Raw genomic sequence first — 11,554 nt, forward strand, 5'->3', positions numbered from 1 at the left:
GAATTTTGAGTTGTACATAAAAAGGCTGTGAATACTTTACAAATGCACTGTATACACGAGCTGTAAAATGAATTTCCCTTTGAGGTATTATAACGATGACATGACGACGTTTGTTTTGCAGCAGTGAGCCAATCTCCTGATTTCTTTGAAAGAAGCAAGCCCGCCGATTTAATTATTGATTTATTTCTTTTTTTTTTTCCCGGGCTCGGGAGCGGCAGAATGAAGTGGCGACTACTGCAAGTATCCCAATTCGCCCTCTTTCCAATAAAGAGCCGAACAAAGGCGGCGCAAGATTTATGATCAAATTCCCCAAGAAGCTAAACAATGTCTGGCAATATGATGCGGTGCAATTTTAAACCGCAGCGATAAACGTATTGCTAAGTTAATTCCTCTCCGACGTCGCCTACTCGTACATCGAGCGGAGTTGGCAGATTTTTTTGTCTGTAATAGATCACGTTACAGTGTGTAGGTGTACATAATGTTTTAATGGCAAAAAAAAACTCATCAACACACTGAAGTCTAATTAAAGCTTTTTAACAAGGCCTGATGGGACTTTTGGGCATCTTTAATTTTGCTGACAGTATGACAATGACTGATTAGTAAATATTTCATCTTAGTATTATTGCATTAGAGTTCAAGCGATTTTTCTCTCTGAAGAGTAGTCCACCAGCGAGTGGGTCGCCTCCGTTCCACCGGTGTTTATCAATAACTTTGACGCGTGACCAAGATGTCACTTAGCGGCCGATCGTTTTTAATGGGTTTTCATTCGGTGCGTTTTTTTTTCTCAATAAAAGGTCTTCGCGGGAATCCTCAATGAGGTTCTCATAGAAATTGGAAAGCTCTTGTCCAATGTTAAAGAGGGACTTAGTGCGCTACTTTGAGATACGATTGAAAATAAATTAAGATTAGAAAAGTCAAATTGGTGAGTGACAACAGCTCAGACATTTGCTTTCTTCTTCTTCTTCTTTTTTTTTTTTTTTTTTTTTGGTTCTGTTCCGGTAGTGAGAACCAAACCCAATTTAAAAGCAATTCCTTTCAACTGAGAAGTGTCAGGTGTGTCGAATTGCAAGGTATTCTTCACCTGAATTACTTTCTGGAGTGCCCGCTCACCCGTGAAGTGTGAAATTAAAGCAACCCAGTAAATGTCTTGTAGTTCTGTGAGCTCGGTTGCTCTGGATTTCACCAGATTGTGACATGCGCGGGTCTGCACAGTTTTTTTGACGTGGGATGACGCCACATTGGAAAATACAATCCCTGCTGTCACTTTGGGGGCGGCTTTCATGCAGTTTACATTCCCTTTTTTTTTTTTTTTTTTTTTTAGACTCGGGGATCAACATCACTCGCCATTAGTTGTCATGGTAACAATATTAGCCAACTATAGTGAACGTGGGCTGGCGTGAGCAGTGGCTCATTTGCATGAGACGAGACCGCCCTCTTAAAACAGGCAGCAAGACAAAAAAATAGGCTGTATAGTGTAGGATTTTCGATCCTTGGTATTGACAAAAATGTCACACCCTCGATATTAAGATACATGGACCCCGTATGTCCTAATTTGGTCAATGTCACATTTTTCTCCACAAAACAGAACTCTCAGTCTGTCCCGATATCGTCTGCTATTTTTACACATTGTGAGATGAACCAATTTAAAGTGTTGGGAAAAAGCTTCAATAATGGTCTTGGACACTTAACCTGTCCCAGAACTCTCCGGCAGCTGTCGCCTTGAGATTGAAAGTCTGGATGTTCCGAGTGAAAAATACCTCTGATCAATTTGCGTAAGCCTGTCATTATTAAACATGAATGGCATCGGAATGCTTCCTTCCAGAAGGAAGAAAGTCAGCCACAAAGGCAAGTGCGTACCAATTCATATTTTTTTTTCCTTGTACACTGCTTAGTCAGCTCAGCCTTTTACAGCCAAGAAAATAAGTATTTGAACACCCTGCCTCATTGCAAGTTCTCCCACTTAGAAATCATGGAGGGGTCTGAAATTTTCTTCATTGGTGGATGTCCACTGTGAGAGAGAGATAATCTTAAAAGAAGATCAGATAGGTTTCTGGGATCTTGGTCATGTTACAAGTTGTGATTTCTGGATTTTTCTTTTTACTTTATCTCTCTCACAGTGGACATGCACCTGTGATGAAAATTTCAGACCCCTCCATGATTTCTAAGTGGGAGGACTTGTAGTATAGCAGGGTGTTCAAATACTTATTTTCGTCACTATATTTACCAACATGATCGTCAACACCATCTCAAGTTGGCCAATAAAATGTGTCACGGTTTGTTATGCGTCTCCAGCAAGGACGAAAGGGATCGGTGTGTTCGTTCCCTTGGTTGAACACGTCGTCCCGCATCATCGTCACCAACAATCCCTGGCTGCGATTGGTCCTCACCATGACGACCACCGCCCTCATCCTTGTCATGGCCGTCTTCAACATGGTGAGAGTGCCGTGAGTGCTCGGGACCTTGTTGCATCTTCGTGAGGCGACTAAATCACCTGGGGTCGCAATGTCCGCGATCGCAGTTCCCTCGCAATTGCCGTCGCAAATCACAGCGGCAACGTGTGACGGCCACGTCAATTGAACGTGAAAACCGGAACGCCATTAAGTTGTATATTTGGATTAGGCCTGACGTGTGTTACACTTCGTAAACACTTTAATGAAATTAAATCAGATGATGTGGTGACTAAATGTTTGTGTATTTAGGAATTTAAAGTAAAATGCCATCGCTTCTGAAGAGCTGGTCCCCACCCCCTTTTTAAAAAAAAAAAATAAGATTGGTTCTTCAAAATATGTTACATTTGAATTCTTTCTGCCTTATTGCTATTACTAAGCACTCCCACGGTCAATTATTCCGCTTGCCTTCCGGAATTTCTCGCAGTTCTTTGTGGAAGATCCTGGGAGATCCAAGGAGGATGTTTCAGCATCGGCTTCCTCTGAAGGCGTCCTAGTCGGTCCCCCCGGGAATCTAACCAACGGCACCGTGTCTGACTTGCAGTCGCAGCTGGCAAGGGAGAGCCGGTTTTATCTACCGGTGAGTATTCCGAGGGAGACGGCAGCTCGCCTGCTTCCGTCCTGATCATTTAGATCATTATTCTCAGCGAGCAGGAAAGAAATAAGACTCAAAACACCCCAGAGATGTTGATTCAAGTCAATAGAGACCCCCCTCCGCCCCCGCCCCCACCCGCCCCCCTATGCATTTGTCTGACGTGCAAGCGGAATTCTTATAGATCAAAGGCTTCCCTTTCTGTCTGATTAATTCTTAATGTGCGACGGAATTCTTGAATGTCACATAAACAAAGTAGGTTCCCTGCCTTTGAATGTCAACAGGGATTCTGCGTGGGGGGGGGGGGAGTTGGGGGGGTGGAGTGCCTTTAATAAGAACCACAGAGGATTGAGCCAATTGTAGAATCTGAGAGTTTTTGTTCAAACAATTCCTGTTTTGATTGTCAGTCATCATTGAGCAAGGGCATGGATACACCTTTTGTACCCCCCCCCCCCCCCCCACAGTACTTCATCTACTGCTGTATTCTGGGCCTGGTGTCGTGCTCGGTCTTCCTGAGGATCAACTACGAGCTGAAGATGGTGGTGATGCTGGTGGCCCTGGTGATCTACAACGTCATCATCCTCCAGACGCACGCCTCGCTGCTCGACGGCTTCAGCAAAGCGTCGTATCCCACCCAAGTTCTGGACAGGTACCTCCGCGTCCTCCCCCCCGAGCGCCGAGACTTTTCACGCGGGCGCTTTGTCACTTTTTGATTGACACTCAGTGTTGTCACTGCTGAGACGGATAATGGATATTCTTCCGCCCTCACCTCACATCCACTTTTCACTTTGGGGAAGTTTTATACTGAGGCTGTAGAAGCCAATAATCCAAATGACATCTCCAAGAAGCCCCTCACATTTTCCGAATTTGCTCCTTGCGGATTTCCGGGATTTGCTCGGCCACCTATACTCGTAACACCTCCTAGAACGGCCGGCCGTTATTTGGCCTTAGTCAGAGCCGGCAGGTGCGTGCCGACTCGCATCTAAAACGAGTTTGAATGTTATGTGAGCCTGCGCACGACGGTGCAATTACATGATCTCATTTGTTTATTTTTACTTCCCCTCTTGAAAAGCTTTTCAGGTTTTTTTTCAGTTAAGTTGTCCAGGTTATGGGTGATAAAGATATTGAAATTATGTATCGAGGGAGGTCTGGGTTTTTTTTAATATTGCATAAACCTTGGCATGTGGACTTTTTTTTTTTATCAATTCTAATTGCTTGATTTGATTGTTTATAAGTTAAATTAATGAGATTTCAAATAATGCCCACCTTCCCTTTTTCTTTATGGGGTGGAAACGCCACCCCTGCCATCCATGAACGTGGTGCCAAGGAACTATGTTGAAGTGAGTTGAGGAGTATCATGTATCACTTCGGAGGTATATTTCAGCATTTTGGTGCCAGTGAACTATCTTGAGGTGAGATGTAGTGCTTTGGCACCGCGTTGCGGTATGTTAGTGCAAAGAAACTACGTTGAAGTAAGTTGAAGAACGTCAAAGAACTATGTAGAAGTGAGCTGGGGATCTGAATGTATGTAAGTCTTTTGGCATTTTGATCCTAAGAAACTATGTTGAAGTCAGTTGTATGAGTTGATCTCGACGCGATGCCGTTGTTGTGTTTTTCTTTTCGGGCTAGACCAGGAATCCTGAAGGACTTGAAGACCATGGGCTCTGTTTCCCTCTTCATCTTCTTCATCACGCTGCTGGTGTTGGCTAGACAGGTCAGTACCGGCTCTTAAACATCATACTTCACCCCAGCCGTGTTTGATAGGGTTTGGGTCAAGGCTCTCAGATTCTTCTACACTAAAGTCAGACTAACTGATGATGATGAAGTTTTACAAAAAAATTGGTTCAAGAGGTGTGTCGGAATACATTTCTAAAGGGTGACTCATATGATCATTCAGGATTACTTGACATACAAATCATCAAAATACTATGAAATTTTGAGTGTACAGTAGCTGCGGACTTGCTCGTGTGACCTACTTTCCTCCATCTTCCTCCGCATCCACCATGTTGAGTTGAGACATAAAAAGCTCAGATGACACACATTTTCATATTTATTTTGGGGATGCTATCCATCAGCGCTGACCCCTGAGCAGATGTTGCAGATGGGGGGTGCGGGAGTGGTGGTGGGGGGGGGGTGGCTGGGTGGGGGCACCACCCTACAGAGTATCACAGTACCAGGAAGGCGCACGCTCTCCGCCGAGAGCCACAGTTGGTCCAGACAGCTCAGCGTGTCCTCATTCTCTGGGTCGCTGTCAACAGATGGGAGGAGGACATTCTGTCTTGGAAACAAAATTTGTAGTGCGACTACAGACTGTCCTATAATTAGGTTTGTCCTACCTGCGTCCTGTTTTTAGCTTGAACCATCGGACCTAATAACAGCGCCGGTGTAGTGTAACACTTGTGTGTGAGAAAATTGGAGCGATTTGTTGTGGTGCGATCAAACCATGGTTGAACATTTTTTTCTAAAATGTATTTTTGGCGCAAACATGGCACTACTCATCACTTAAAGAACACCGTGCCTACTGTGAAGCATGATGGTGACAATATCGTGCTTTGCGGCTGTTTTTTTTTTTTTTTTCAAGGTGAGGAAAATTATGAACAGTTGAAACAACAGTCTGGGTTACTAGAAAAAATTCAGGCTTTGGTTAAAAATAATAAATAATTTTTAAAAAGTAGGGAAAGCCTACTAGCACATCTGAACCTTATTTGAGGTTGTATCAAAAGCACCTAAAATGTTGGCAGTTGTATCCCAATGCCCATTTTAACATGACTTTGAATGTAAGTCTTCTGATCAGAGCCACATCTTCACTTATGATGCCACATTATATTATTTTTTTCTACCGCTTTCAAACAGATGCAGGGGGGGGGGCATTTTTGTTGTACAGGGTATAGCTACAAGTTTGAAATGATTTATCTTGGTCTCAGTTTTTGTCACAGGAACCTGGATTTTGAATAAAGGTGTATAGACTTTAAAGCACATAACAACAAATATGTATCAATAAATATAAAGTACCACTGCATAAATTGACTGGACATACAATATCTATTTTCTTTTCCTTTGCTTTTTAGGCAGGAAGTAGATGAAAACAAATCTGAATGCAAAATAATCTCTCGTCTGCTGTCTGGCGCTTGAGCATCGCCCACGTATAATTTGTGGATGTTATGCAAAAGAAAAGAAAAAAAAAGATGTCGCCAAGTCATGCGTGAGCTAATCCTGTATATTGTGGACAAGGCGCATCCGTTTTAATCGGCAACTTTAGATCATTTGCATTGCAAAATTCCACCGTCGGCTCAGATTGAGCCCTTTTCCAATCCATTTAGAACAAAAACTTGTTTACAACCATGTTAGTTTCTTATGATACTGCATGTACAATGAGCGCTTTGCAGTTGTTGTGCCCCCCCCCCCCCCCCCCCCCCCCGCAAATCCCCCCTCTACTGGCCCACTTTTCCTCCCCTCGGACAAGACACATGCTCTTATATTGATATAGATAGATCTCAGTACTTAAACTCTCCCTGTCTACTAAATTGGCAGCATACTCCAATCAGGAGGGGGGGTTGTGTGGGGGGGGGGGGGGTTCAAGCTGCGCTGCTCTCATACATCATGTCGAGCACAAACAACACTCGCGCACTCTGCGGGGGCCGGCCAGCGGGTCGCCTGGAGCTCCCGGATACGCGAGCGCAATGGCGGTGGGAGCCCGTCTCCAACACAAACGCACACACTGCGGGGAGGTTTCGACCTGGATGGTTGACGCCCGCCGGTGTATAAACGCGGGAAAAAAGTCCCTCAAGCGTGAAGGATGAGGAAATATCGGCCTGCCTTTTATGCAAAATAGGCCCGCTCGCCGTTTTGACGAGCGATGAGAGCAGAGCTCGTGCATTATTTTTTATTGGGAGGCTCATTTACTACGAATACATTTTAGGTTTCACTGATTCACTATTTATTTATTTCTTCTCGAGAACATTATTACAGGCGAGACCAGCCATCAATTTTCAGTGGAGCCCATCCTCATTAGGGTTGCGGGTGAGCTTGAGCCTACCCTGGCTGACTTTGACCGAGGGATGGGATACACCCTGAAACCATTAAAAACTGAAAACATTTTTTTTTTTTTTTTGTGGTATGGTGATCCATAACCGAAAGTGTCTGGCAATGACGCAGGTGTCTCTTTACTCTTGTGTCCTCCTGTAACAGAATGAATATTACTGTAGGTTGGACTTCCTGTGGCGGGACAAGTTCAAGCGGGAGTGCGAGGAGATCGAAACCATGGAGAATCTCAACCGGGTCCTGCTGGAGAACGTCCTCCCCGCCCACGTGGCCGAACACTTCCTGGGACGCAACTGGAAGAACGAGGTCGGCTTACTTCTTACGCTACAGTACCACCTTGAAAAAAAAAATATGTACCACCTCTTAACACAGAGAGCCCCCACACTACGTGTACGTTTCTATACGCGTTTTACTGTACTCGTATTCAGGACCTTTACCATCAGTCGTACGACTCCGTGTGCGTGATGTTCGCCTCCATCCCGGACTTCAAGGAGTTTTACACCGAGTCCGACGTCAACAAGGAAGGACTCGAGTGCCTCCGTCTCCTCAATGAGATCATTGCGGATTTTGACGAGGTAAACCCGCTTTTCCAGAGTAAACGATGAATTCTCGGGAGCGAGTGTGGGGAAAACGCAGCTTCCCGTTTGTCTTCCAAGTCGGGTGACGACCTTTAACCCCACTCCCGCCCCGTTTTGCGCCCTCAGCTGCTTTCGAAGCCAAAGTTCAGTGGAGTGGAGAAAATTAAGACCATCGGGAGTACCTACATGGCGGCCACCGGACTCAACCTGACACCGGGACCGGAGTGCGCACAGGCATGCTTTTGCACTTGCACTTGCACTTGCACTTGCACTTGCTGATCAAGCACGGTTCGTGCTTGATCAGAATGTAAAAATAATGCTACATCATGCGCCATTTTTAACAAAGTCTTTTATTTCAATCAGTCAAGGCTTTTATTTATTTTATCTGTCATTATACTCAAGGGTAATCCGGACCCTATCCCAAATAAATGTGCGAGAGCCGTGGTACACCGTGAACTGGTCGCCAGTCAATCAATTTTTTTTTTCCATTACTCTTATTTTAGGGCATTTTGCATATTCAGGCAAACTACGATCCATGTGAATAATTTGGTTTATTTTTCCCGTAGGAACATGACCGACAATACATGCACATCGGCACCATGGTGGAGTTTGCCTTCGCTCTGGTCGGCAAACTCGACGTCATCAACAAACATTCCTTCAATGATTTCCGACTGAGAATCGGTGAGAATATTTCGTGTGAGCGCCAGCCAGTCATGACTCACCTGCGACGTATTGATTTGTGTATGCCCCCCCCCCACCCCACCCTCACCCATTCCCCCCATCCAGGGATAAATCACGGACCGGTGATTGCGGGGGTCATCGGCGCTCAGAAACCTCAATATGACATCTGGGGAAACAGCGTGAATGTGGCCAGTAGGATGGAGACCACGGGGGTTCTGGGCAAAATCCAGGTGGAAGACCCCCCCCTTAGAAAATCTACGTGAATAGCAAGATTTTTGAGCATTTATTCAATATCCTTATTGGAAAGCAGTAGTAGAAATATTAAGACAGTTGTTCAACTAGTTTGCGGGATTCTCTTACTAGTAAGGACAAAGAGCCCCTCGTAGGATATCGCATAAATACTCATTTGGTTCATGTTCATTTCATATACCGTAATTCTGGCTTACAGGACCCCACCTGGTTATAAGCCTCACCCAGTACATTTGTAAAGGAAATACCATTTGGTACATTACATACGCCGCAGCCATTTAAAACCCGCAAATGGCCACATTGAAACACGAGATATTTACAAAGAAAGACGGTACACAGAGAGTTTAACGCTAGCGCCGCCGTGCTAACGCTAGCGTCGCCGCGCACGCTAATGCTAATGCTAGCGCCGCTGCGTTAACATGGCCAGTTAAAAAAAAAAAAAACATACTGGTAAAAATCACTGAGACTTGGCCATAACACGCTAGAGAAGCGCTAACAGGGCCGGACCGGTAAAAGTCACTTCTTCGGCACATCTATTCAGTCTCACTCTTACCTTTTCTACAAACTAGCCGCATCACCGCATAAACCGTAGGGTTGAAAGCGTGTGAAAAAAGTCGCGGCTTATAGGCCGGAAATTACGGTATGTTGATTTTTACCAATTTTTTTCGTTTGTTTGTTTTCAAACATTTTCTTTATCCGTGCAGGTGACGGAAGAGACGAGCGAGATCTTATCCACGCTGGGCTACATGTGCTCGTGTCGAGGCATCATCAATGTGAAGGGCAAAGGGGAGCTGAAAACCTACTTTGTCCACACCGAGATGACCCGATCGCTGTCGCAAGGCACCGTCATGCCTTGAATGGATTTTTTTTTTTAAAAAAACAAAAACAAAACAAAAACAAAAAAACACTCTAATAGACTTAACACAACACAAAGTGGCATTAGCGACCATCGGTCATGCTCTGGAAGTACAAGTCATTAGACGAGGCCCCCGCGTCTCACTGGACAAACAACTGTGAAGACCGCGCTATTGTACGATGTCATTGAAGGTCACTCCCCGGGTGTTTGGCCCCCCTTACGCCCACCACCACTCCAGTGTAGAAGACAGCTCGCTCTCCGAGGAGAGATGTTTGCTATATTGCTGCAGCTCTCAAGGAGCGCAGTCAAGCGTTAATATACAAAAGTATTGTGGAGCTAATTAGCCGTGCCGGTGTTGCGAGCAGCGCTTCGTGGCGCTATAAATAGAATACACTCCGCGGACAAAACAAACCAATTCATTTTTTTACCAAGGTTGGAATGCACCCAAGCTTGGAGTCTAATTTAATTGTAAATCGAGCAATTTTAGGACTTGGACTGGGCTCAAATTGACGCCACTCAACCCTTGCACATTTTAAATGGTAGCAGACTTTTTGGGTGAATTTCAAAAACCTCACGTTGGGATATTCGATACATGCGCCGGTTTACGAAATAACCAACGTCGGTCTAACCCGCACAGTTGCGCCACCCGGATACTATTTTCACAAAAATAGACCCCTTTGTGGTTAATTCTCTGAGACCGCCACCATTTTTTTTCCCCTTCCACGTTCACTTCCTGTAGGAGTTTTGTCCACGCAATGTATTTTGATGGCCAGGCCGCCCTGTGAGCCGATGTGCTCACTGTTTTAATCCAACCGAATGTTAGATTACTTTGTTCCCACACTGACAGGTAGTTTGAATGTGATTTAATGTAATTAGTTTTAGAGACATTGTTGGAAGAGTCGCTGGGTCGAGAACAAAAGTAGATTGTTGCCCCCTTGAAGCAAACATGCTGCACTGTGTTTTCATGTTCCCATGCTGCCACCCTTTTGGTATTCATTAAATATTTGTATATAACGTAACGTGCCTCCTAATTGCTTAATATACTTCTGGTATTTGTTTGAACATTTGATAGTGAATATACTTTTATTTACTTCAGTTTTTCAACTAGGCTTTTCCAGAACCTTTTTTTTTTTTTTTTTTTTTTGCTTTTCAGCAGAAGTATGAATATCTTTTTGTTCTTACTGTCTGGTATTTCGAACTGTTCATAATTCCCTGCACACTGACAAAGGCTGTAGTTCCAGAAGAAGAAGAAAATGGTTTTAAAGCTTCAATGTAGGTGTGTTGCACTTTTTTTCAATTATTTATTTTATTGATTTTTGGCGCTCTGGTGGATCAGCTGGTAAAGCTTTGGCCTCACAGTTCTGAGGTCCCGGGTTCAATCCCGGTCACGCCTGTGAAGTTTGCATGTTCTCTCACTCCGGTTTCCTCCCACATCCCAAAAAACATGCAACATTAATTGGACACTCTAAATTGTGTGATTGTGAGTGTGGCTATTTGTCTCGATGTGCCCTGCGATTGGCTGGCAACCAGTTCAGATGTCTACCCCGCCTCCTGCCCGTTGACAGCTGGGATAGGCTCCAGCACTCCAGCGACCCTTATGAGGATAGGCAACTAATAAAATGGATAGATTTTATTGATTTATTTGTTATGAGCAGTGATGTTTTTGTGTCAAATGAAGCTTTTGAGACCTGGCCCAAAGGTTTATAAAGTTTTTTTTTTTTTTTTTCATCTGACCATAAAATGTTTTCTCGCATGTGTTCCGGAATGCTCCCATAAATGTTCCGTTGTATTGTCTCTCTTGGAGACTGCACTTTGAACATTTGCACATGTGCTAATGCTAATCTGTGCAAGCGTTGCTTATCTTTCATCTTCCAGTGGGCAGACACCACCCATGACACGAATGTGGCACTGGATCTTCACCCACCCTAGCCGCCAAGTCATGGGCAGGGGCAACATTTGTTAACTACAACAGTGCACTCGCGCATCTTCTGCAAATGGAACCCTACAAAAGGTTTACCTCGACGAGCAGGAAGGCGCAATCAGGTCCCACCTATTGGTATTCAAACATTTTTAAAAAGTCAGTTTCCATAATATCCATCCATTTTCTTCA

General features: G+C 44.5%; 1 protein-coding gene across 6 annotated transcripts in view; it reads left to right on the forward strand.

Moving 5' to 3' along the window:
* adcy2b (adenylate cyclase 2b (brain)) overlaps window positions 1-10,454 on the forward strand; it is a 35,137-nt gene extending 24,683 nt beyond the window's left edge. For 5 of the 6 annotated variants that reach the window (XM_061815850.1, XM_061815865.1, XM_061815857.1 and 2 more), the window contains 10 exons: window positions 2,293-2,433; window positions 2,875-3,027; window positions 3,504-3,688; window positions 4,669-4,753; window positions 7,228-7,386; window positions 7,509-7,655; window positions 7,785-7,892; window positions 8,225-8,339; window positions 8,445-8,569; window positions 9,293-10,454. In XM_061815850.1, the coding sequence (XP_061671834.1) occupies window positions 2,293-2,433; window positions 2,875-3,027; window positions 3,504-3,688; window positions 4,669-4,753; window positions 7,228-7,386; window positions 7,509-7,655; window positions 7,785-7,892; window positions 8,225-8,339; window positions 8,445-8,569; window positions 9,293-9,445 (1,371 nt within the window). In that variant the 3' untranslated portion in view covers window positions 9,446-10,454. Of the gene's footprint in view, window positions 1-2,292; window positions 2,434-2,874; window positions 3,028-3,503; window positions 3,689-4,668; window positions 4,754-7,227; window positions 7,387-7,508; window positions 7,656-7,784; window positions 7,894-8,224; window positions 8,340-8,444; window positions 8,570-9,292 lie in introns of those variants that run through there. The other variant, XM_061815868.1, reaches the window with a different exon arrangement.
* The last annotated feature ends 1,100 nt before the right edge of the window (window positions 10,455-11,554 follow it).

The sequence above is a fragment of the Syngnathoides biaculeatus genome, chromosome 1 (genome assembly GCF_019802595.1).
Source record: "Syngnathoides biaculeatus isolate LvHL_M chromosome 1, ASM1980259v1, whole genome shotgun sequence".
In the NCBI taxonomy this organism is placed as follows: domain Eukaryota; kingdom Metazoa; phylum Chordata; class Actinopteri; order Syngnathiformes; family Syngnathidae; genus Syngnathoides; species Syngnathoides biaculeatus.